This window comes from Mustelus asterias, chromosome 10 (genome assembly GCF_964213995.1).
Source record: "Mustelus asterias chromosome 10, sMusAst1.hap1.1, whole genome shotgun sequence".
NCBI classification, from domain to species: domain Eukaryota; kingdom Metazoa; phylum Chordata; class Chondrichthyes; order Carcharhiniformes; family Triakidae; genus Mustelus; species Mustelus asterias.
The window spans coordinates 100,915,456-100,941,824 of NC_135810.1; the positions used below are offsets into that span (position 1 = coordinate 100,915,456).

The 26,369-nt window shown below is 42.1% G+C and overlaps 2 protein-coding genes across 2 annotated transcripts in view; one reads left to right on the plus strand and one right to left on the minus strand.

Moving 5' to 3' along the window:
• Positions 1-26,369, plus strand: part of LOC144499817 (mitochondrial ornithine transporter 1-like) — a 401,928-nt gene that overhangs the window by 182,278 nt on the left and 193,281 nt on the right. The window lies entirely within an intron of this gene.
• The window catches only part of foxo1a (forkhead box O1 a), a 90,722-nt gene that overhangs the window by 6,874 nt on the left and 57,479 nt on the right, over positions 1-26,369 (minus strand). Inside the window, exon 2 of the mRNA XM_078222321.1 lies at positions 2,941-4,283. Within this exon, the coding sequence (XP_078078447.1) occupies positions 2,952-4,283 (1,332 nt within the window). The 3' untranslated portion in view covers positions 2,941-2,951. The remainder of the gene's footprint in view (positions 1-2,940; positions 4,284-26,369) is intronic.

Below are 26,369 nucleotides of genomic sequence, written 5' to 3' on the forward strand. Positions count from 1 at the left end.
CCATTAATTACTCTAGCCATATCTATACACAATGTGGTCAAATATATACATACAACAATTTAAAAGTATTTAAGCCACACTTGACAGGAATTGTTTACCTGCGGGAAACTTAATATATACATTCTATAATTAAATGCTTAATTTCTCATATAAATATGGGATTAATTAGAACATACATTTAATATTGCATGAAGTTGCAACAGTTCAATACTCAATTGTATCAAAATATATCTACAAAAATCCTCATTGAGCAAGCATTGCATCATAAATTTAAATAGAAAGGAGATCCTACCAAGTTCCATTTTTAAAAAGTCATTAAACCAAAAATAAATTGAAGCCTGTAAGTACTGAGCAGACTTCACAGGAGGTGGGTACAAACACATATCCCAATCCTCTGTGGTTGCACATCCAAATAAATCTGGCCACACTGTCTGAAGGAGGAAATGAGCAGAAGCTTTCTTCCCTACATGTGGCTGGAGGAAGGATGTTACATACAAGGAAAAGAATGAATAAGATCAAACTTGCATTTATATTGGTTTTTTCATATCCTCAAGATGTCCCAGCACACTCGACGGCCAAGTGAATTACTTTTTGTAGTGGTTGTTTGGGTAGCTAATCATAGCAACCAACTTGCACACAGGCTGGTTCCAGAAAGATCAAATGAGATAAATAGAATGAGATAAACCATTTTGGCAATGTCACTTAAGACAGAAATGACACTGTAAGAGCTCTTTGCTCTTCATTCAACTGTGTCATGACATCGATCTCATGTTCAACTGCATGTGAACAGATCTTGATCCCAAGTCTCATTTGTAAAACATCATCTCTGACTGTGCAGCCTTAGAGCTGGTCTCAAGTGTCAACTTAGGTGAGTTGCTCAAGTGTGCAGTGGAACTTGACTCATGCCTTCAGAGGCAAGTGACATCAACACAGAACATACAGGAGTTTGCCAGTCCATTAACAATAGAATGCAATTTGACCATAAAAATACAAAATAAAGGTTCTTTCACTGTGGTGGAATAAAGTTATCTTAATATCAACCTGGAAAATGGTAGCAAGTGTTTTATGTTCAGTGATTTTTCACAAGAAAGTTGTGTAACTATATTTTTTTTTCCTCTCAAAGCTTTGAAATTTTGTCACTTTACTCTTGCATGGAGCAATGCATTAACTGGTCTTGCTAAACCAACACCTACTCAAAGAAGATTCTCAGTTTGCACTACTGATATGAGGTAGTATATATATTACAAAACCACCTTTAAAAAGACAATTACAAATTCAGAAACTACAGTAATCAGTTCTGTACAAAATTTTTAACCAGCCAAGTGAGTAATTAACCTAACCAGGAGATTTGCCTACCAAAATGCACCAACTGGATTTCACTGTCTCTGACCTTAATGTGCTTCTCTGATCCTGTGGCAAACCATGGAGTTCTTTCTTAAATAGACATAGATAGGATGCAAAGCTGGGCTGAAAAATGGCAAATGGAGTTTAACCCTGATAAATGTGAGGTGATTCATTTTGGTAGGACTAATTTAAATGTGGATTACAGGGTCAAAGGTAGGGTTCTGAAGACTGTGGAGGAACAGAGAGTTCTTGGGGTCCATATCCACAGATCTCCAAAGGTTGCCAGTCAAGTGGATAGAGCTGTGAAGAGGCCTATAGTGTGTTAGCTTTTATTAACAAGGGGTTGGAGTTTAAGAGCCGTGGGGTTATGCTGCAACTGTACAGGACCTTGGTGAGACCGCATTTGGAATATTGTGCGCAGTTCTGGTCACCTCACTATAAGAAGGATGTGGAAGCGCTGGAAAGAGTGCAGAGGAGATTTACCAGGATGCTGCCTGGTTTGGAGGGTAGGTCATATGAGGAAAGGTTGAGGGAGCTAGGGCTGTTCTCTCTGGAGCGGAGGAGGCTGAGGGGAGACTTAATAGAGGTGTATAAAATGATGAAGGGGATAGATAGAGTGAACGTTCAAAGACTATTTCCTCGGGTGGATGGAGCTATTACAAGGGGGCATAACTATAGGGTTCGTGGTGGGAGATACAGGACGGATATCAGAGGTAGGTTCTTTACGCAGAGAGTGGTTGGGGTGTGGAATGGACTGCCTGCAGTGATAGTGGAGTCAGACACTTTAGAAACATTTAAGCGGTTATTGGATAGGCACATGGAGCACACCAGGATGATAGGGAGTGGGATAGCTTGATCTTGGTTTCAGATAAAGCTCGGCACAACATCGTGGGCCGAAGGGCCTGTTCTGTGCTGTACTGTTCTATGTTCTATGTTCTATATGCAAATTGGGGTCCGATGACATTGTAAACTCCCAACTGCTAGCGCATGTGGATGTATATACTATGTGTATGCGCGCATGTGCACGGAAGCCACTATGGTTTCCCCATCAGGTGAACTTGGGTCAAGACTGGATCAGAAACAGAAGAAACTATTAGAGCTTTGTTTCCCCCTTTTCTAAGATCAAGAGGGACACTTGTGCTCCAGTTCCACTTCTTCTCAGTCATCACTACACGGCACGGTAGCACAGTGGTTAGCACTGCTGCTTCGCAGCTCCAGGGTCCCGGGTTCGATTCCCGGCTCGGGTCACTGTCTGTGTGGAGTTTGCACATTCTCCTAGTGTCTGCGTGGGTTTCCTCCGGGTGCTCCGGTTTCCTCCCACAGTGCAAAGATGTGCGGGTTAGGTTGATTGGCCAGGTTAAAAAAAAAAATTGCCCCTTAGAGTCCTGAGATGCGTAGGTTAGAGGGATATGTGGGGGTAGGGTCTGGGTGGGATTGTGGTCGGTGCAGACTCGATGGGCCAAATGCCCTCCTTCTGCACTGTAGGGTTTCTATGATTCTTCTATGACTACACAATGACATTTTGGAATTTTAATCTCATTAACATTAATAAACAAAGTGGAAACATGCAGTTTTGGTGCAAGATCTAATACCCACCTCTCTAAAATTTAGCCAGATACCCAGCTGTGCGTGGATGCCTTTGCACTGTTTGAATAGCAGTCAAAGTTAAAATCTATAGTTTCGCCGTCCATAAGGTCATTACGAATAATGGAATCAACATCACAGTCCAGCCTTTCAATGAACATATCATCCAAATCACTGGGCAGCCTCTCCTGACTCACAGCAGCAAGATTCATTCTTCCGTAACCACCGTTACTGTTAATAGAACATGGATCCATTGCATTGATTTGCAAAGACATAGGCACTTGTAGCTGACTTTTTGGTGTGGACAGATGTCGAATATTTTGAGGATGAGTCATGATGCTCACTGTGTGAGGTAAGGCACGGCCATTCATCGCGATTGAATGTTGACTATGTACTGGATGTTGCTGGATGCTGTGGTTCATCATCTTGGTGTGAACTGCCTGATTAGCATATGTCGTGGGGATCATCATATTTTGACTGGCCATCCGATTACTGGCTTGTGATACCACAGTATCAACTTGTGGTAGCATATCACCATGAGGTGGGGAATCAGAAGTTAGTAATTCTTTAAGGAGTCCTGGTGAACAGTTATATTGAGTGATCGGTCCAAAGCCCTGTTTTTTCTCTTGAAAAGTCTGCAAAGGGATTTGCTGTAGGGAATTCATACTGCTTTGAGCATACAGGCATTTTCTGTAATCTGGCGTCGGTGAACCGATGGCTGTGTTCTGTGGTGGAAAAGAATAGCCAGTGCTTTGCTGCATTAGCGACACCGAAGAAGGCTGGGTAGATGCTACCATTGACGAATTTGGGGACAAAAGATTTAAGTTATCCAAAAGATCCTCCATTACATTTTCAGTCATGGAATTTGTCATAGAACTAGTCATCTCACTTAGACTTGGCAGCGTTGATGGCATTTTACTGGAGCTACCAGGGTAGACTAAGGGTGACATCTGGTGAACCTCACTATCACCAATATCTTCTTGCTCTGGCATAATCGGTGAAAGCCTTCCACTTAACGTGCTAGCATTTGAGCCAGTTCTTGTTCTGAAAGTGGTCCAGGCATCAAAGTCATCATTACTGTGGGAATTGGGACTTCCAGGCCATTTTGAGAACTGTGTTCCGGGACTATCAGCACCGCCATCCTGGCCCGCCTGAAGTGCTGCCTTTTTCTTGGCCGCCCTCCCTCTGCTTTTGGCGAACTTGCTGTTGTTATCCATGGATGCTGCTCTTCTCCTGGGAGATTTTCCGCTCTTCCCCCCTTCTGGATTCAGCATCCACCAAGAACTCTTGCCAGTTCCTTCGTTCTGAACTCTTACAAACTTGCTGTGCAGTGACAGGTTGTGACGGATTGAATTCTACAAAAATGAAATACAAATCATGGAGTCAGAACCACTTCTTTTGTGCACTGCCATTAATAGCTTGCTACATAACCGCACAATTACCTTTGAAGCTCCTGCCTTAACAGCCCAAAATTGGTGGTGGTTGTGGGGCGAGGAGTAGAAGAATTAGGAGAGTATTCCAAATTAACCATTAAATCATTGGGGTACACTAAATGTGTAGTTTTGCATTCAATTTTCACAACTAGTCAAACAAACAGGCATGACTAGAGGCAACCCTCTAGCCTGCATGTCCAGTTGTACTATATAGCGGTAGACCAGAACAAAACTTTACAGGAGTCATATGGTTCAATTATGAAAAGGATCTGAAGACTTGGTTTTCCAAGGCAATTATTTTGCAGGAGGTACTTTGAAGCTAAAATTGTGGGGCAATGGAGCATTTATAATAAAACCGCACAAATTATACATATGATACATGCACAATATATTTTCCTACATATCAGTTTCTTATACATTTTGCTAATCATTGGAACAATCTAAAATCATGTATTCTATACTAGTTAAATGTGCAGAATAATTTTCATTTTTGTGGTCTTAATTTTATTAATGGGCTGCTGCAAGGGGTGGAACCCACATTCATTATGACAGAAACACCATAACCTTATAAGCAAGCTCTGGTTCAATGTTTAGAATTAGTAATCTGAGATTCCTAGTATTTTTGCTTTACCCACCCACCATAAATGTAGGTTTCTAGCAATGTATTGCACATGTAGACCAGAGTGGGGCCAGGGGGACGCGCAAAGAGAAAAAAGAAAAAATTGTTAATAAGCTAGCATTACTTTTAATCCCTTGGTTAATGAAACTAAAATTGTCCATGCATTGATCATATGCCTATTTTAGCTTGTACAGTAGTTCAGTGTACCTGTGGAAACTGACAATAAAAAAGACACAAGCACCATCTCACCACTGCCTCTCTCAACCCCTCAAGTTGTCAAACTACTACCAGTACTGGATGAGCAGAAACATTGGGAAGACTGAAGCTATTGTCTTCAGTCACCACTTCAAATTCCATTTCTTAGCTGACAACTCCATCCCTCACCCCGACAACCAGCTGTGGTCGAGTCAGATGGTTCACAAACTTGATGACAATATTTGACTCCAAGATGAGCTATCGAACACACATTCACGCCATCACTAAGGTGACCTATTTTGACCCCCCCCAAACATTTCCCGAATCCAGCCTTGCCTCAGCTCACATGGCTCTAAAACCCTCAGACGTGCTTTTACATAGAAACTAGAAGCAGGAGCAGGCTATTTGGCCCTTCAAGTCTGCTCCGCCATTCATTTTGATCATGGCTGATCACCGAATTCAATATCCTGATCCCCCCTTCCCTTGATCCCTTCAGCCCCTAGAGCTATATTTAATTTATTCTTGAAATCATATAACATTTTGGCCTCAACTACATTCTGTGGTAGCGAATTCCACACATTCACCACCCTCTGGGTGAAGAAATTTCTCCTTACTTCAGTTCTAAAAGGTTTACTCCTTATCCTCAAACTATGACCCCTAGTTCTGGATTCCCCTACCATTGGGAACATTCTTTCTGAATCAACCCTGCTGGAATTTTATAAGTTTCTATGAGATCTTTTGTTGCCTCTAGATTTGACTATCCCAATCCATTCCTGGCTAACCAACCGCCTTCAATCCTTCATAAACTGGAAGTTATCCAAAACTCTGTCTATACCTTTACTTGCATCAAGTCCCATTCATCCATCACCCTTTGCATTCACTGGCCCACAGTGGTTTCCAGTAAAACAATTCCTTGAGCTTAAAATTATCGCCTTCATTTTCAAAGTTCTCTAAAGCATTATCGCTCCCCATCTCTAATCTTATTCAGTCCTAAAAACCCTCTGACATATCAGCATTTCTTTAATTATGGCCACTTGAGCAACCTGGATTCAAATCACTCCAAACCTCTCTTTCTCTACACTCACTTAAGACACTTCTTCAAACTTCCCCCTACAATCAAACATTTGGTCATGTACCCTAAAATTTCCATGTGGCTCAGCAATATTTTGTTTAATAACACCTCTGTGAAGTGCCTTATGGCACTGCACTATGTTAAAAGCACTGTGTAAATGCAAGTTTCTGTCATTGTAGTTTCAGATGAGCCATAATTGTATTAAGCTGATTGCAAGTGCAACGTGTGGCAACAGTGATAGAACTAGTATTACGCCATTACATCCCAATAGAAAAATACCCAGTTTCTAAAGTACAGCAAAAAAAAGGAGTTCATGCCCTGCCATCTTTTATTTCTCCTGCGCAAAACAGGGAATACTGATGGTACAACAAAAAAGGCTTTAAAGCACAAATAGCATAAACTCCTCGCCAAGGACAATGGAAAAAAACTTGCCTGTGTGTTAAAAATCTGAATTCAAAGGCTCAAACGCCCTACACCTAGACACCAACAGGATGCAGGCAAGTAGATTTTGTGAACAATTATGTATACAGTGAATTAGCAGATGGCTTAACTGCTGGCCAATGCAGAGCTTCACCAATATACATTAAAGAAGAAAGACTTGCACTTGTATAGCGTTTACAGAACCACCAGACGTCTCAGAGCACTTTACGGCCATTGAAGCACTTTTGAACTGCAATCACTGTTTTAATGTAGATTCGTTCCAAAATATAAATCGATCACCTATCCGCTAACCTATAGCGGCTCTACAAAAAAATGTTTAAATCTTCAGGCAACATCTTATTTAGCTTGCTTACCGTCATCAGGTCTAGTCTCTAATGTTTAGCAAGGGGCCAAAAGATTTAAGCGTCTGCTAAATATTCTTGTTCAGAAGTAACACATACTACCATTTTGTGGAACTTTTATTGCGACATTTCCCTCCTCTTCTTGCAGATAAGCATCAACAAGATTGCTGAAAACTCGTGTCAGTTTGTAGAAAGTAAAAGACTGGTTTTACATTTCGAAGAACATTGAGCTGGAGGACTTCTCTTTGTTCTACTCTATGCCAAAACATAAGCAGCGGGACCAAGGGCATTAAAGTAATCACCTATGGAATGAGTTCCACTGAGGTCACAACATTGCCTTATCTACACACAGTTAGCTGTTGATGGTGTATGTGAGCCTCCCTTTGCTTTTCAGTAAAAACAATCACACACACCAACAGAGGAGCCCCAACTCAACTCAATCTGCAGTGTTTAGATCAATGGGCGAGTTACAGGTCATATTTCAAGCTAACAGTGCTGTCTCCTAGTGCTGCCAAACAATAAAGTATTTTTTTCCCAAACAGGAAAAAGGTCTGCGGGGTTGCTACATAAATTCCTGTTTTTCAAGCACAGACCGTGAACGAAGCTGTAGGGGTGGCGGGGGGTTGAAAATTGATTAAGAGGCAATCTTATGAAAATACGTCCCGTTGTTAAAATTATGTTGTGTCTGCTGACAGCTCCAGACAAAAGTACAAACTCGTGAACGTCTAGCTTCTCCAAAAAAGGAACTTGGCAAGAGAGATAACCTGGCTGACAAATTTTTGCATTTTTCCCTCGCTTTCCCCGCTGCATTCCGCCTCAGATACATAACCTGCCATGAACTTCCACATGGGACAGTTGGGACTTTTAAAATAAAAAAAATCTAATTATAAACGTTTCCATTTGCCTAGTTCAAAACACAACAACTATTGGATAATTGATGTTGGTGTTAATGCTTTGACAATACAGAATCAATTAATTTAATGGAAAATGCCAAAATTTCCTTGCTGGATGTCAAATGATGATTCAGAGCCCTACCTGAGCAAAAATAAAAACATAAAATGGTCTTAAACCCATGTGTACAAAAACTGGCAGCAAGGATGAACTAAATGTAAGCACTAGTTTCATACTGTACCACTGTATTTATACAAAAGCAGCATTGTTCATGATCATGTTAGAGATAAAAGGGGATGAAGAACAGCGAAGAAAATACATTGATGCTGACTGCTAGCCTTGTTTCAGGGCCAAATTCTTTGTATATTTTCATTTGATTCTGTTATGGAGATAACGCATACTACCCACAGACTAAATTCAAGTCTGCACTGGATGTTTTCACGAATGGCATGCAAAATTTGGGTTGCATAGTTAAAATCCTTCATGGATGAACTTCAATGACTCAAGGACTATTCAAAATAGAGAGGGAGGTTTTTGCTGCTGAACAGAATTGCAGTGGAATTCTTTGTACTTGCTTTCAAGTAATCTCAACACCTTATACACATAATATAAGTTCCTTCTATCAATTTACACCCCACCAAGATGGACATCAGAACATAGGAGCAGGAGTAAGTCCATTCAACCCATCAAATCTGTTCTGCCATTCAATTAGATCATGGCTGATCATCCACCCCAAACACGGCTTTCCCATGCTATCCCCATACCCCTTGACATCACTGGTATCCAGAAGTCTATAGATGTGCCTTGAATTTAGCTTCCAGTTGAGCATGTCTTAAGACAGAAATCTTAAGTGTTAAGAGGTCAGTGTACACTGTTAGATAGACTTTTAGTGATGTTGTTAGAGGAACAAGCCAACGCCAACCATTCCGATAGGTGATCACAATCGCATCCTTGTAATCATAAAAAAGGACAATGCTAGTGCCCTAATCACCATTAAAAAAGTCTGAAGTCCTGACTACATGTGACTCTTGCTACCTTAATAGATTAGAATAAAAGATATAGCAATGAACTTCATGAGTCAAAAACAGGCACCATCATTACCCAATCATGTGAAGGTCTTCAACCCGAAACATTAAATCTGTTTCTCTCTCCACAGATTCCACCTGACCTGCTGAACATTTCCAACACTTTCTGGTTTTATTTCATAATTTCATAGCTTTCCTTTAAAAAGAGTCACTTTGGAATTGAATCAATCAGCATTCCCCAATATTAACATTGCCTCCTAACATCAGTGGGGTAGCAAGTCATTTCAAACAGTGGTGCAAAACAGGTGATATCAGATAGGCCACCCATATTACACAGGGTGAGATTTTCACCAATATCGGCAAAATCCGATGCCGAATGGGAAAAGGGCGTTGAGGCTGCGAACAGAAGTGGTGGTTTTTCATGCATATAGTGGTGCACTTCATGTAAAAAGGCAGCAGAGGTTCCATGACACATCTCAGATGCAGCTTCTGATTCACCCATCCCGCCATCAGCTCAGTGCTTCGATGATCTGGGTGCCATATTTATAGGCTGTCCTGATGCACAGCAAGCACACTAGGAAACATCCTTCACTCAGGTGAATCCTCCTGGCCTCACCCACTGCATCAGTCACCCCAGAGCACTGCTCAACTTCTGGTGACCATTTATGCATCCCGCTGTTCTGACATCATGCCACAGTGGAAGCATTATTTGACATGGGGGAGGCATGATTCTGGTGGTGGGGGGAGCATAATGAAATGCGAATGTAATCCAATGAGGTTTCCAACATTGAATGGCAGGAAATGTAGGTTGCCACTGCCAAGGAGTTTGGGGCGGTGGGGGTGGGGGGGGTGGATTGCTTCCTGCTTTTATGTCAACATGAAACTCAACTTTGGTCTTCTCGCACTAGTTTCTGTTCTCACCGCCGAACCTGCCTGACGCACATGGGCGCGGAAATTCCTGGCCACAGTGTCAGATTCTGTCCAGTGACTGCAATGAAGCCGATAAAAGGCCCAATGTACACACAGTACATTACTGCTAATTACATAAAGTCATTATAAAGCCTAGTGCCATTAGAAAGTGGATAACAAAATCCTAGACAGCAACTACAGCAAGTTGTCTAATTAATTGGAGCTTAGTTACTGTTAATACACTTTGGCTGATGATTGATGTGCAGACAGTTTAGAGAAAGTTCCACTGCTTGCAATTTGCCAAGGATTTAAAAAAAACTAAATCAGAAGATTAAAAGGATAGCAGTTTCTTAATCTTACTCCAGAAGTCACTCCTACATCTAGATAATGCTATTACAAATGAGGACAGTGCCAGAGGACTCGACTCACTGATTAGGACTACATGAATATTAATTTTCCACAGCTAATATGTTAATTTGTTTAGAGACTGCATTGGGCAACTCACCTGTATTATAAAAAGGAATGTACTGCCAGTGTCACAAATTGTGCTGTTGCAACCAATTAAGTAGACATCCCAAGGAGTTTTTAAAAATTCATTAATGGGACTTGGGCATGACTGGCTAGCCAGCATTTATTGCCCATCCCTAGTTGCCCTTGTTCAGAGGTCAGTTGAGAGTCAACCACATTGTTGTGGCTCTAGATTCACATGTAGGCCAGACCATATAAGAACGGCAGATTTCATTCCCTAAAGGACATTAGTGAGCCAGATGGTTTTTTCCGACAATCGACAATGGTTTCTTGGTCATCAATAGATTCTTCATTCCAGATATATTTTATGGAATTCAAATTCCACCAACTGCCGTGGCAGGATTTGAACCCGGGTCCCCAGAACATTAGCTGAGTTTCTGGATTAATGGTCTAGGCCATTGCCTCCCCCAAAAGTGATGGATTAGCTTAATGTTCTGAAGGAAAGTCAATGACTCAACATTAACTCTATTTCTCACTCACAGACGCTGCCAGGCCTGCGGGGTACTTCCAGCATTTTCTGTTTTTATTTCAAATTTCCAGCATCCACAGTATTTTGCTTTGGTTTAATGGGCAGTGTTTTCCACAAGATAACACAATAATGACATACCAGTAACTTAGACGAATGCGTGACCCATCCCAACATGCTAGCCCAGAAATTGCTGGAAAAATAATGGTGAAACTCACAGCGTTTAAGTGCGTTTTCCAAAAGGATATTTGTGGTGAAGAAGAGATACATGACAAGTTCTGACTCATCAAAAACTCTGGACAATACGTACTGATCTGCCATTAACCTCATTGAAGCTAAGAGAATTACCATCTTGTTGTAAGGCTTTCCTAGCATATCATGAAATTGTGCTGTTAATATGAACTAATCTGAATGCAGCTATTTAGGGCTCATAATTAATGGGATCATTATCGTATAAAGTGTGATTTGTGGTCTTGATATGACATTTAATCTTGGGAGGACTATAAAGGACAAAATGAAATTGTGTAGTGTCACTCCCTCAGCCAATAAGTGTCTAGAAGATTTTTAAATGTTACATTTTTTCTGATTTTTCTCACATTTCTCTCTTTTATCTTTCTATATCTAATTTGACTCCAATACATCCAGTTTCCTTCGCTATCATTTAGACCATAAAAAAGCAGCACAAGGCGGCCATTCGGTCCATCGAATCTGCTGCATCAGTGAGACCATGAGTGAAATGATACAACCCTCAACACCATTTTCCCACCGTACCCCCATAATCCTCAATTCCCTTGCTGATTAAAAATCTGTCCATCTCAGCCTTGAACATACTCCAGCCCCCTGCAGTAAAGAATTCCAAGAAATTCTGCCTCCAGCCCTGTCTTAAATGAGTAACCCTCTTACTTTGAGATTATGTCCTCTGGTCCTCGACTCTCCCATAAGGGGAAACAACCCCTCAACATCTAACCTGTCAAGCCCCGAGAATCTGATACACGTCAATGAGATTGCCTGTTATTCTTCTAAACTCCAATGAGTACAGGCCCAATCTACTCAACCTCTCCTCATAAGAAAATCCCTCCATACCCAGGATCAACCTAACGAACCTTCTCTGAACTGCTTCCAATACCAGTATATCTTTCCTTAGATAGGGGGACAAACTGTTCACAGTATTCCAGGTGTGGTTTAACTTGTGCCTTGTATAGTTTCAGCAAGACTTCCATAAATTTATATTGATCCATGTTCACTTTGGTCTCTTCCATTTTTTATATATTTAAAGCAGCACTTGCTGTCCATTTTTATATTTCTTGCTAGTTTACCCTCAGTTCATCATATCCCTCTATTATTTTTCAGTCATCTTTTGTTGGTTTTTAAAACTTTCCCAATCTTCTGGCTTACCAGTGTTTGCCTCACTTTACGTTTTGTTCGTTCAGTTTAATGCTATCCTTAACTTCCTTGGTTAACCATAGTTGATTTAGCCACTTCCTAGAATAACTCTTCCTCACTAGGATACTATACATCTTTGCTGTGAGTCATGAACTATTTTCATAAACCTCTGCCATTGTTGATTAACCATCTTATCTGCTAAACTCCTTTCCCAGTCCACTCCAGCCAACTCTGTCCTATTGCTTTATAATTACCCTGATTTAAGTGTAGCATAGTTGTTTGGCTCTGTGTTTTTCTCTATCCTTATGTTTGCTTGGTTAAGGAGGTCGGCCTATGGATCAGACATCCACAAGGACCCAGTTGATCAGCATTTTCGACATACACCAGTGCGATCTGACACATCATCAAATTTTAAAAAAAATCCAACGTACAGTGTTTCCTGCGCCATGCATCAGTCCCACAATTTCTAAACCATCATCGTGCTAAAAATAGATGGTGAATGACAACGCAAAATTATAAACACTTAGGGACCTCTTTACCAAGTAACTTTCATTTGAAAAAGATTGGCACCTTTGGATTATGGAAACAAGTCATTTTTAGAAAGCTGCCATTTAGAGTTCTGCTTATACTCCGTGTGATATTTTCTATTCACCGAACATTATAACCAAAAGTTGTGAACAAAGATAGCATGGTGGTTCATTCTCAGTTCCATCAATTAGTTGTGTTATGCAACATGGGCTGAACTTAAGCTCCCGTAGAGAAAAGGTGAAGTACATTTTCCAGGAAAAAAAGCAGTAATTTTTTTTCCCCCCCCCAGAGAACTTTGCTCCAAAAACATTATTTTTTTCAAAACCAAATGTTGATTACTGAACATCCAATTACATCTGCTTGCCTCACAAGGACCGTCTTAGAACATAGAACATAGAACATTACAGCGCAGAACAGGCCCTTCGGCCCACGATGTTGCACCGACCAGTTAAAAAAAAAACTGTGACCCTCCAACCTAAACCAATTTCTTTTCGTCCATGAACCTATCTACGGATCTCTTAAACGCCCCCAAACTAGGCGCATTTACTACTGATGCTGGCAGGGCATTCCAATCCCTCACCACCCTCTGGGTAAAGAACCTACCCCTGACATCGGTTCTATAACTACCCCCCCTCAATTTAAAGCCATGCCCCCTCGTGCTGGATTTCTCCATCAGAGGAAAAAGGCTATCACTATCCACCCTATCTAAACCTCTAATCATCTTATATGTTTCAATAAGATCCCCTCTTAGCCGCCGCCTTTCCAGTGAAAACAATCCCAAATCCCTCAGCCTCTCCTCATAGGATCTCCCCTCCATACCAGGCAACATCCTGGTAAACCTCCTCTGCACCCTCTCCAAAGCCTCCACATCCTTCCTGTAATGTGGGGACCAGAACTGCACACAGTACTCCAAGTGCGGCCGCACCAGAGTTGTGTACAGTTGCAACATAACGCTACGACTCCTAAATTCAATCCCCCTACCAATAAACGCCAAGACACCATATGCCTTCTTAACAACCTTATCTACTTGATTCCCAACTTTCAGGGATCTATGCACACATACACCTAGATCCCTCTGCTCCTCCACACTATTCAAAGTCCTCCCGCTAGCCCTATACTCAACACATCTGTTATTCCTACCAAAGTGAATTACCTCACACTTCTCTTGGTAATTGATAATTGTTCCCAAAATTACTTTGCTGGGCCTAAATATGGAGCAAGATATTTGCAATATAGGTGGAAGTGGTGCCAACCCAATCACACACACTGCATGTAAATATGGGGTCTAGGCAGCTAATGCCAGAACCAAACGAGACAAAGAGAGGCAAATGCACAAGGAACCGGAGTCAGGGGAATGGGAGGTGGTGGGCGAAGTTAGAGATAGAGAGGGTCAAGGCAATGGAGGTATTTAAGCATGACTACTCAAGTTGGAGTGGAAGCAGGATTTGATGTGGGATAGAATATGGGCAGCAAAGCTTTATGTGAGCTGAAGTTTAGGGACAGCAGAGTAGTCAGCCAGTGGAGCACTGGAATAATCAAACACAAATGTAAAATAGTGCAGATGCTGGAAATCTGGAATAAAAACAAAAAAATGCTGGAATTAGTCAGCAGGTCAAGCAGAATCCGTGGAAAGAAAATCAGGAGTCAACATTTCAGGCCGATGAACAGTCAAGTCTGGGTGATGACAAAAGCACGATTGAGGATTACAGTGACACATTGTTAGCCCACATGATAGACTGGTTGTCAGATACAGCATGGGACAGGACACAGGGATTGGGGGAATTGAAAGAGACAAAATGGGACGTTAGCAGACTGACCCCATGTCTACAGATAATGTCACCAAGTGGCAGGCTATAATTGAAGAAAAGGGACTTTGGAGTCAGCGATATGGGACAGGGGAGACAAGACCTTGCTAGAGATAGGGAAATAGGCCAAAGGAGATCCAACAAGAGGGGCAATGGATACAAAGTACTAGAAGAATCATTGGCATAAAACAACCCTGTCAAAGGCTAAAGGGAGGTCAAAGTCAACAAGGATTATTGGCACATGGTCATACTAACAGACAACAGCATTTTTGATCCAACTTAGTGATGGTCCAACCTAATAGATTCACAATGCTCATGGAAGAATAATTTTTCAGTGCAATAGTTCTTCCTTTCTCGGTTTCCTTGCGATTTTTGTGTTGTAGAACCAGAATTGGAGCATAATTATGTCAAGATGTACCTGTCATTAAAACATCATTGTCCGTGGAAGTATTTGAAAAGTGCATCAAATAAGAGTCGCACAAGATTTTGCTTTAAAATAGAAATTGCAAATGCAAATTTTCCAAGCTGGAAAATGTTCCCATGCTAAAGGCTGGCTCGACTTGAAGTCTCTATTTATTTCAGTTGAAGGTCTCATGACACCAAAAGTCCTTGGAAGTTGGATATAGTGGTTGCTGTGAACAGTGAGACTATTAGTAGAGAAACGATCATGCATTGGGGTGGGAAGTGAACTATAAACTGTATGTGAACAATTAATGACAGAAAATTACAGTCTCGTTTAAACTATAGATAAGGAAATTTTCTGAATAGTACAATATAACAATTCTTTCCGTAATGAGATTTTGTGTCAAAGACAGCACTTAGAAACAAGAACCTTTCATGGCACAGCTTAATTAACGATCTGGAAAACATCTGTATTTCAGTGAACATTACGGAGTTGAAGAACTGACAATCAAAATGAATAAATTACAAATTTTGTGTCATTTACAAGCAGTGTGGGATAGTGCATTGAGGTTTAGTCTGCACAGATTAAAAGAGGCACAATTAAAGTTGCCAACTGGTTTCAATGCTGATCAGAACTCACCTCCTGACTCCCCAAAGCCTGCTTACCATCTACGAGGCAGAAGTCAGAAGTGTGGTGGAATACTCCCCACTTGTCTGGATAATGCAAGAAACAACACCATCCAAGGCAAGACAGTGCACTGGATTGGCACCCCGTCCATCAACTTAAACATTCATTCCCACCACCAATGGCAGCAGTTTTTAACCATCTACAAGATGCACTGCAACAACTCTACATGGCTCCTCCAAGAGCACCTCCTACCTAGAAAGGACATGGGTAGCAGGAGCATTGGGGACTCAAGTCACACCTCATCCTGACGTGGAGCTATAATCGCCATTCCTTTACTGTTGCTGGATCAAAAGCCTGGAAATCCCTAACAGCACTCTGTGGGCCTACACCACAAAGACTGCAGTGATTCCAGAAGGTGGTTCACCACAACCTTCAGGGACAATCAGGAATGAGAAATAAAATGGTGGCTTTGCTCACATGGCATGAACAAAAAAAAACTTGACCTCCCGTTGTGAACTTCCCAGGATTCACTGCCATTCTAAAGTCAACTAGAGTGTCGCAGCTCTCTCCAATATTTCTATAGCTAATAAATGAAAATGTTCAAAGAAAGTTTTGTTTATTATCCCTACGTTTTCGCTCCAGTGATGCTTGTAGCAGTGCCCTTGAGACTCGTCTTCAGTTCCTGGAAGGTTGGAAACCTACAATCAATTAATCAGCATGGCTTTCCATTCTGCCTTTCAAATTCCCTTTCATTACTGAAAAGCCACACCCAGCTTTTGAATGTGCGTGGAGGAGGTGCGGTTGTTTTCCCTCACACTTGGGGTCAGTAGTAATTGTACGCTGTCATGACAAAATTTTTCCTTTTGTTAGCTTCTTGGCTCCGCTTTTAAACAATATAAAATGAGCATTATAATTAGTTATATGCGACCCAACTGAATTAAAATGAAAATTCCAGGGAGATGCTTAATCCAGTTCCAGGTCTCCAAAAAAAAAGGTAGAAACTACATGAAATGCAAATTGAGGCAATGATTATGAGTAAATCAATAAACTGCTTAGCACCTTCTGAAGAAAAAGATACTCAGCAGAATTTCTACAAGAAATCTCCTCATACAAATTGCTGGATGTCAGCATCATAAGGCAGGGAATTGTTCCAAACCATTTTCACCTTGGGAGGTTTCCTAAACTCTATTGTAACAATTTCAGGCTTGACTAAGTTTATTGTATGTAAGGTTTCCTAATTTTTCAGTTTATATCCAAACACAAATTACTCAATATACCTGCAGCAATTACATCACAATTATTAACCTTCTGGTGTGTTTATGCATCAAGGACAACAGAAATGAGACCAGGGAGTTAACTGGTCTGCGCTGCATGCTGAGGAGTGGGGTTCCCACCATGTCCGAATGCAGCTGGAGTTCAAGGTTCAACATTTCATAACACACTTCTTGCAGGAAACTCTTGCACGTGCATCCCCCAAGACAATAATTTGTTAGGAAGGTAACATCATCTTTATGAATATGATACAGTATAGTCCCTAGCTGCTAAAATATCACTGTTTCAAACAATTCCTTAATGCTTGCATTTGCATCTAAATATATTGAAGGACATATCCTGGGATGGCTGGTGTTTTCATGAACATGACCACTATAAAAAGACGACAACAGCTAGTGGACTAGGGCTTGCCCACTCGCCTCCAGGGGTTAAAAAAAAAAGACCATTTAGGATACGAACATCAGTACAAATCTGATCAATTTGTTTCCTGATCAGTGCCTCTAGAGCTGTCATATGTAGGAAGACCAGCCACCGATACCTTTGCAACCAAGTTTGCAGTTTTTCTCCCCAAGTTAATGAAACTGAATTCTTTAGTCTAGAAAACAATCTGCATAAAAAGTTTTTCTAAACACTGCAGTATCAAAATTGTCAGCTACAGAGCCATCACCAGCGTTTCCGTTATATACGGACACCATTTCCAAAGAGGTGGCTCACCACTGTCTCAAGGATATTTTGAGATGGCCAATAAATTCTGGCGTTGCCCATAACCCATGAATGAATACAAGAATCCTGGTCACAAATAACCAAGAATCTGTTAATTCATTTGTTTATCATAGAATCTCGACAGTGCAGAAGAGGCCATTCAGCCCATCGAGTCTGCAATGACTCTCTGACAGAGAATCTCACCCAGGCCCTATCTCCGTAACCCCACACACATTTCCCATGGCCAATTCACCTAACCTGCACATCTTTGGACTGTAAGAGGAAACCGGAGCAGCCGGTGGAAACCTTCGCAGACATGGGGAGAGTATGTAAACTCTGCACATAGTCACCCAAGGCAGGAACCGAACCCGGGTACCTGGAACTGTGAAGCAGCAGTGCTAACCACTGTGCCACCCTGGTCACTTCGAAGTGCATTGGCTAGGTATTTGACCTCTTCAGAGAAATTAGTTAAACACGATCCTCCAGTCCAGAAATCATGTTAACCATTTTTAATTAATGATGGTCTCTTAAGGTGATCCCTTCAATTATTTTTCTTCAGTCTCAAATACTTTTCTGAAAGTAAATGAAAGCCTACAGGTCTACCTCCCTTTTAAAAATAAGGGTCATAGTTCCTCCTTTCCCAAATCTATTTTCGATTGTAGAATCATAGAATTCTAGAGTGCAGAAGGAGGCCATTTGGCCCATTGAGACTGCACTGACCACAATCCCACCCAGGCCCCATCCCTATAACCCCATGCATTTACCCGAGTGTCAAGGGGCAATTTAGCATAGCCAATCCACCTAAGCAGCACATCTTTGCGGGACTGTGGGAGGAAACTGGAGCATCCGGAGGAAATTCATGCAGACATGGGGAGAATGTGCAAACTCCACACAGAGAGTGACCCAAGCTGGGAATTGAACCCAGGTCCCTGGCGCTGAGAGGCAGCAGTGCTAACCACTGTGACGCCCTTAAATTCTCTAACAGTGGTTATATGTGTTTCTATGCAAACCGTGTAGCATCATTACTCAACACTGCAAAGGTAAAGCTGTCGCAGTCCCAGATAACAACTGGCTACTACCCCCTTTGAGAGGGGTGACTGGTGGTGATTTAACTTGGAGGGCCACTGCACCTCAGGTGAGGGGCAAGGTTGAGAAGGCATACCGTCACAAATAACCTCAGCCAGTACGAGAACCCGTGCTGTTGGCGTGGCTCTGCATCATGAACTGGCTGCCCAGCCAACTGACCTAAACCTGTTCACTTTTAAAGCAGGGTCTGCAAAATCTAACTTGGTTTTATTTTATATCAGAATACTGTCACATCAAAACAAAAAATAAAGTGCACATTCAGTGTTCCATTGCTCCAATGGCAAGTTTAGGGCTAATTTACTGCTTTGCCAATTTATACCCATCAAGCACAACTCCCTGTTGGGAGCACAGGAACACTAAATTTGCTTTACATGGCCACTTTACACTACATGACTTTGTAGAGTTTTGTAACTGGAGATCAGTGGAATACATCACTGATGTGCTGCGATTACAACTTAAAACAGGCACACTCACCACTCAGTTACGTCATTTCTCTGGGATTTCCTTGCATCATGTGCCAAAGTTACGGCAAATAATCAGTAGAACCCAGACAGAATTCTGCCTCAAATCTGTTTCAGCTAAAATATCACAGTAAATGGTTCAGGGGACATGGTAGATTGAAGAACTATATAGCAGCTGCACATGCATGTGATTTGACATCAATGTAGTTTATAGTTAGTAACTTATATTGTGGCAGTCTTAGCTTCTACAAGATGATATCATGTTCATGGATTCAAGATGGTCTGATTGGATCAGTTGATTAGCCAGATGTCTGTGTTCATAAACAGTTCAAGAGAAGGACAACCATACCTCAAGTTGGAAAAAGGAAACAAAACAACCAGAACACAGGGTTTTCAATGTGATTGGAAATGCAATTTGTCCCACAAAGACCTTTCTCTGAACAGCATGCAACTAAAAAGCCACACATTTCCTTTAGAGTAGGGCTTAACTACATCCCACAGGAAACCCCTACACGGGAGGAAGCTGTCCTCCTGTGAAAGGAAGGGCAAAGCCCACTATTCCTGCAAAACTGCAAAAACAAAAGTCCCCATTGGAAGAGTCTGGCATGCCTGTTTTGTCCTAAATTATGAAGTTTCAAAATGGTTACATAGCTATAAAAAAAAAATTTCCAAGTGTTTTTATCCCCCCTCAGAGAGCTGATGTTATTCCCTTCAAAAGCAAAAAGTCAGTCAAGAATCTAATTTGGACTTTATTCAGAATGTTGTCACACACAGCGGAATAAATTTAGCAGTGCCATGCTCACAGCAAGGAACTGTGCATCACACTGAATTTACCCTGCAGAGAGAGAGAGAGACAGAGAAAGAGAGTGCGTGTGTGTAGTTTTGTAACTGATCAGTGGGATCCATTACTTGATGTGCTGTAATGATGACTTAAACAGATCATGCACAGCAGTCAGGGCAAGGTCAATCTTTTCTACAACACTAATCGTAAAATAGTAATTAAAACACAGAAGGCAGTCAGTTGAATCATCATGTTTGTACTAGCTGCCCATCAGAATCATCGTTGCTAATCCTATTACCCTGACCTCTCCCCATATCTACACAGATTTATTTTATAATTGGGTGAATTCACGTCCATGTTTTAACATATTTGCCAACTGTGGGATGTACTCTCATAGAATCATAGAAACCCTTCGGCCCATCGAGTCTGCACCGACCACAATCCCACCCAGGCCCTCCCCCCATATCCCTACATATTTACCCACTAATCCCTCTAACCTACGCATCTCAGGACACTAAGGGCAATTTTAGCATGGCCAATCAAACTAACCCGCACATCTTTGGACTGTGGGAGGAAACCGGAGCACCTGGAGGAAACCCATGCAGACACGAGGAGAATGTGCAAACTCCACACAGACATTGACCCAAGCCGGGAATCGAACCCAGGTCCCTGGAGCTGTGAAGCAGCAGTGCTAACCACTGTGCTACCATGCCGCCTGTACAATTCTGACATCAAAAGTATATATACACCTTACAAATCACTTCCTTTCTATGCAAATATAGCTTGTTAAAATTTTAACATGGGTCGATCCATACAGCTGTAGAGTATAATGTGGTTCCGCCTGTAACGTGCGTGAGACACAAAGCGGTTAAAAGAATTGTGGCATTGCAATTCTAATCAAAATGCTGCAACCTGCAGCAAAGGGAAGGGTGACATTTTGTTTTAAACTCACCTTTACTGAACACGTCTCATAAGAATGTGATTTACATATTTGATCTCTTACAGTAATCCCAGTCTACAGTTATTCCTAGAAGTTACAGTTGTTATCTCGAACAATTACAAATATACAACAAAGATGAATAATTAGTAAGGGGATAGGCAGTGGTGGAGAAAGTGTAGATCCAACGTGGTAACTTTGGTGCTACAGTGCCAACAGCAACAGTGGACCCAGAAGAGAAATGGCCCAAATGATCCAACATCAGGACATTCAAAAGCTTTTAATAGCCAATGAAGGTTAACGTGCAGGTTCAGTTAGCAGTTAGGAAGGCAAATGCAATGTTAGCATTCACGTCGAGAGGGCTAGAATATACAAGAGCAGGGATATACTTCTGAGGCTGTATAAGGGTCTAGTCAGATCCCATTTGAAGTATTGAGAGCAGCTAGCCTTGGAAAGGGTCCAGAGGAGGTTCACAAGAATGATCCCTGGAATGAGGAGCTTGTCATTCGAGGAATGGTTGAGGATTCTGGGCCTGTACTCGTTGGAGTTTAGAAGGATGAGGGGGGGGATCTCATTGAAATTTATAGGATACTGCAAGGCCTGGATAGAGTGGATGTGGAGAGGATGATTCCACTAGGAGGAAAAGTTGAACCAGAGGGCACAACCTCAGGCTAAAGGGATGATCCTTTAAAACAGAGAGGAGGAGGAATTTCTTCAGCCAGAGAGTGGTGAATCTGTGGAACTCTTTGCCGCACAAAGCTGTGGCGGCCGGGTCATTGAGTGTTTTTAAGACAGAGATAGATAGGTTCTTGATTAACAAGGAGATCAGGGGTTATGGGGAAAAGACAGGGGAATGGGGATGAGAAAAATATCAACCATGATTGAATGGTGTAGCAGACTCGATGGGCCGAGTGGCCTAATTCTGCTCCTATGTCTTATGGTCTTTTGAAGTACCTTTGAAATGCAGTCGCTGAAAAATACAAGCTATTGCGCCCGCCAATTCGAGGACAAGGTCATCCCACAATAGGAATGGGCAAATGATGAACATTGAACAGGACATCTGAAGAATCTCCGCACGCCCCAAATTTTCTTTAAGTTATATCGAGATCCTCTATGTACAGCTGAGAGAGGAGATGAGACCATCTTATCTGCAAGACAATACTTATAACAAGTGCAGCATTCAATCCAGATTATATGGTTTAAGCAAATCCCTGGAGTGGGACTTGAACCTTTGCACTTCTGACTCAGAAGCGAAGATGCTTTTACTGAGCCAAGATTTGCACCCAAGGAAGTAGAAAGTTCAGATAATCACCGAGGTCGAGTGCACAGAGTCTATGAAGGATTTTGAAAGCAAGCAATTGAAGCATGGCAAGGGGTCATGAAAAAGCATTGGCCAGCAGGATTAAGGAAAATCCCAAGGCTTTTTATACATATATAAAGAGCAAGAGGGTAGCCAGGGAGAGGGTTGGCCCACTCAAGGACAAGGGAGGGAATCTATGTGTGGAGCCAGAGGAAATGAGCGAGGTATTAAATGAGTACTTTGCGTCAGTATTCACCGAAGAGAAGGACTTCGTGGATGATGAGTCTGGGAAAGGATGTGTAGATAGTTTGAGTCATGTTGAGATCAAAAAGGTGGTGGTATTGGGGTTCTTGAGAAACATCAAGGTAGACAAGTCCCCAGAGCCTGATGGGATATATCCCAGAATACAGAGAGGCAAGAGAGGAAATTGCTGGGGCCTTGAGAAATCTTTGTATCCTCACTGGCTATAGGGGAGGTCCCAGAGGATTGGAGAGTAACCAATGTTGTTCCTTTGTTTAAGAAGGGTAGCAAGAATAATCCAGGTAATTACAGGCCGGTGAGCCTTACATCAGTGGTAGGGAAATTATTGGAGAGGATTCTTCGAGACAGGATTTATTCCCACTTGGAAATAAGTGGACGTATTAGTGAGAGGCAACATGGTTGTGTGAAGGGGAGGTCGTGTCTCACGAACTTGATCGAGTTTTTCGAGGAAGCGACGAAGATGATTGATGAGGGTAGGGCAGTGGATGTTGTCTACATGGACTTCAGTAAGGCCTTTGACAAGGTCCCTCATGGCAGACTGGTGCAGAAGGTGAAGTCGCATGGGATCAGAGGTGAGCTGGCAAGGTGAATATAAAACTGGCTCGGTCAAAGAAGTCATGATGTGGAGATGCCGGCGTTGGACTGGGGGAACCTTAGTGAGGCCGCACTTGGAATATAGTGTTCAATTCTGGTCGCCACACTACCAGAAGGATGGGGAGGCTTTGGAGAGGGTACAGAAAAGATTTACTAGGATGTTGCCTGGTATGGAGGGCATTAGCTATGAGGAGAGGTTGGAGAAACTTGGTTTGTTCTCACTGGAGCGACGGAGGTTGAGGGGAGACCTGATAGAAGTCTACAAGATTATGAGAGGCATGGACAGAGTGGATAGTCAGAAGCTTTTTCCCAGGGTGGAAGAGTCAATTACTAGGGGGCATAGGTTTAAGGTGCGAGGGGCAAGGTTTAAAAAAAGAGATGTATGAGGCAGATTGTTTTTACAGAGTGATGGGTGCCTGGAACTTGTTGCCGGGGGAGGTAGTGGAAGCGGATCCGGTAGTGACTTTTAAGGAGCGTCTTGACAAGTACATGAATGAGATGGGAATAGAGGGATATGGTCCCCGGAAGCATCGGGGGTTTTAGTTAAGTCAGGCAGCATGGTCAGTGCAGGCTTGAAGGGCCGAAGGGCCTGTTCCTGTGCTGTAATTTTCTTTGTTCTTTGAAAGAAAGAGCTATTGGCAATTTACAGTTGGGTAGCAGGAGCACAGCACAACTCGGGATCAAATGGGTTGCTAAAATTCCACTCCTTCAGCATTAGTCTGAGATGTCAACCTCTGACGTTGTTGGAACAAAGGCCAGAGATTTGTAGTTGCTCGCAGGAGACCAAGAAGCTGGTTTCAATCTTATGATCATGGAACTGAAAAAAATTTCTAATCATCTAGGAGTTGATGGTCAACAGTTGGAAAGCACATAAACGGCACCCAAGTTGATGCCCCCGAGAGAGAGAAGTTTATCCGTGTCATCAGCATATATAGGTGCACTGGTTGCATGTTTCTTAATAATATAAAGATTCCATATACATTTCACATGCTACATTGCCCCAAGCTCAATAACTCCATGTTACACTATACTCAATGATGTGGTTGCACAAAGATTGACAACTTCCTGCATCTTCATACTTCTAAGCAAGAACTAACCACCAATGAAGTAATTCACTTGCTTATCCTCCTGAACTGTGGCCATTTCACAGCTAATTCTTATTCCTGTGGTCAGAACGATCCATGCTTACTTTTGCAAGTTTAGCTTCCATGCCAAGAACGGCAGGCAGATGCTGTAATTAAGGACTCAGGTTCAAGATGGAAACATTTAATCTTACTGAACTACAAGCAACTTTTACACGAATAGCTAAATCATTTTTATTAACATGAAACTGTCAGAAGACAAAGATCACCACTGTTGCATTTCAAAGTCGGTTAAAATTAATATTCCCCTGGCACAGTACAGCAAAAAGTAGAATACATTCCTTTTTGACACAAAACTCAACTGAATGAGAGAAGTGAATGTATTTTCCCTGATGGCTGTTTTTAACATCAGTTGTCTTAATCAAGTCCCCCTAGATGTGTATTATTATTTTCACATATACAGGCAGGCACGGAGACTGATATCAATTGACAATTGGAAGGCAAACGGGTATTTGCAAGGGCAGGGTGAAAACAGCAATGCGGTAATTGGAGTAGGTAGGATTTATCTGCTGTATCCAAGGTCTTTCCTGTGCTGGCTTCCAAGCCCTTTTAGTAGTGCAAAACCAGATGCAAAGCACTGCAACCCTCTCGCCTGTTCTTGACACTAAGCACTTGGCAAGGCATGAAAAGTCAAAGTAAATTCCCTGCCCTTCGATTTTTAATCACTATGCTTAACACCACATATAGGTGACCTCTGCTACTAGGCCAGCAACTACGTGAAGGTGCACAAATCACAGGCTTGAAACAACTTTTGTTTTACCTTTAAATGGGCCAGACCTTCTATGGATACCCAAGGCAAAAGATCCAAGAATGCTCAAATGAATTGTAAGGGGAGGGGGGGAATAAATGCATTCCTTTGCTACACAGACTGCATGTTGGCATTCACAGACCACAAAAGTTACTCAACCTGGAGCCGACATATCAGCAAAATGGTACAACTGAACATACTTTGCCTATTCAGGCTTTACTACTTGGAAAGTATTTTCCCCACCAGTACACCAGCTGGTGTACCCCAGCAGCATCGAATCAGTGTGAACTCTACATAGTTAACACAGCCAATGCCGTGACTAGCAGCATAAACTCAGGCTCAGGGTGTTCTGCTGGTCGCAGAAGTACTGCTGACTCATAAATGTGCACATTATTGCAAAAACTAGACCAAGAAAGTACAAGGGCGCATTGTTAATATTCTGCAGTTTATTTTGGTTGTATAGTAATGCCTTCTGCTAAAGCTATAATTTTTACATTCCTGCAAGCACCGCACAGCGAGTTTAAAAACACACAAAGGATTGTAACGAAGTTGAAGTACTGAATGCCAGATTCCAACCTGACCCACCCAATTAGCACCATTCACATTTTTGTCCAGTAATAGCTTCAATGAGCTGTACTCCCAAAATATGTTTTTATAATAAAAAAGGTATAATGGAGCCATCTTTGTCATAAATCAGCCTAAAGTCTAAAATGATTGAGACATGGCACATCACGAGCATGATTACTGGTTGTAAAAGAACAGAACGATGGAAGATTTCATCAATCAGCTACAATCAAATGGGTCTCACCAAATAGAAATCCTGATCATCCTTGAAAAACAAAGGTTAAACTTGCATGTTAAAATCCCAAAGACAGAGTGACTGCGATTGCCCTTTTTATCATGGAAACTTAGAATCCTATAGTACAGGAGGCCCATCGAGCCTGTACCGACAACAATCCCACTCAGACCTATCCCCGTAACCCCAGGTATTTACCCTGCTAATCCCTGCAACCTACACATCTTGAGACACTAAGGGTCAATTTAGCACGGCCAATCAACCTAACACGCACATCCCCGGACAGTGGGAGGAAACCGGAGCGCCCGGTGGAAACCCACACAGACACGGGGGAGAACGTGCAAACTCCACACAGTCACCCGAGGCCGGAATTGAACCCAGGTCCCTGGCGCTGGAGGCAGCAGTGCTAACCACTGTGCCACCCCAAAATTAAAATTAAAGCTAAATCCAAAAAAATTCTTTGGGTGGCATGCCAAAAATAAAAGGATTTAGGGAAAACCTTCTCAAGTAAGAGGTATTCATGGTCACTGGCATCAGCCGTGGCTTAGTTGATAGCACTCTTGCCTCAGAATCACAATTCCAGGTTCAAGTACCCTCCAGGGGTTGAACACAGAAATCAAGGCTGGCACTGTAGTGCAGAACTGAGGGAGCAGTCAGAGATGGAGTCTTTTGGATGAGATGTTAAGCTGAGGCCT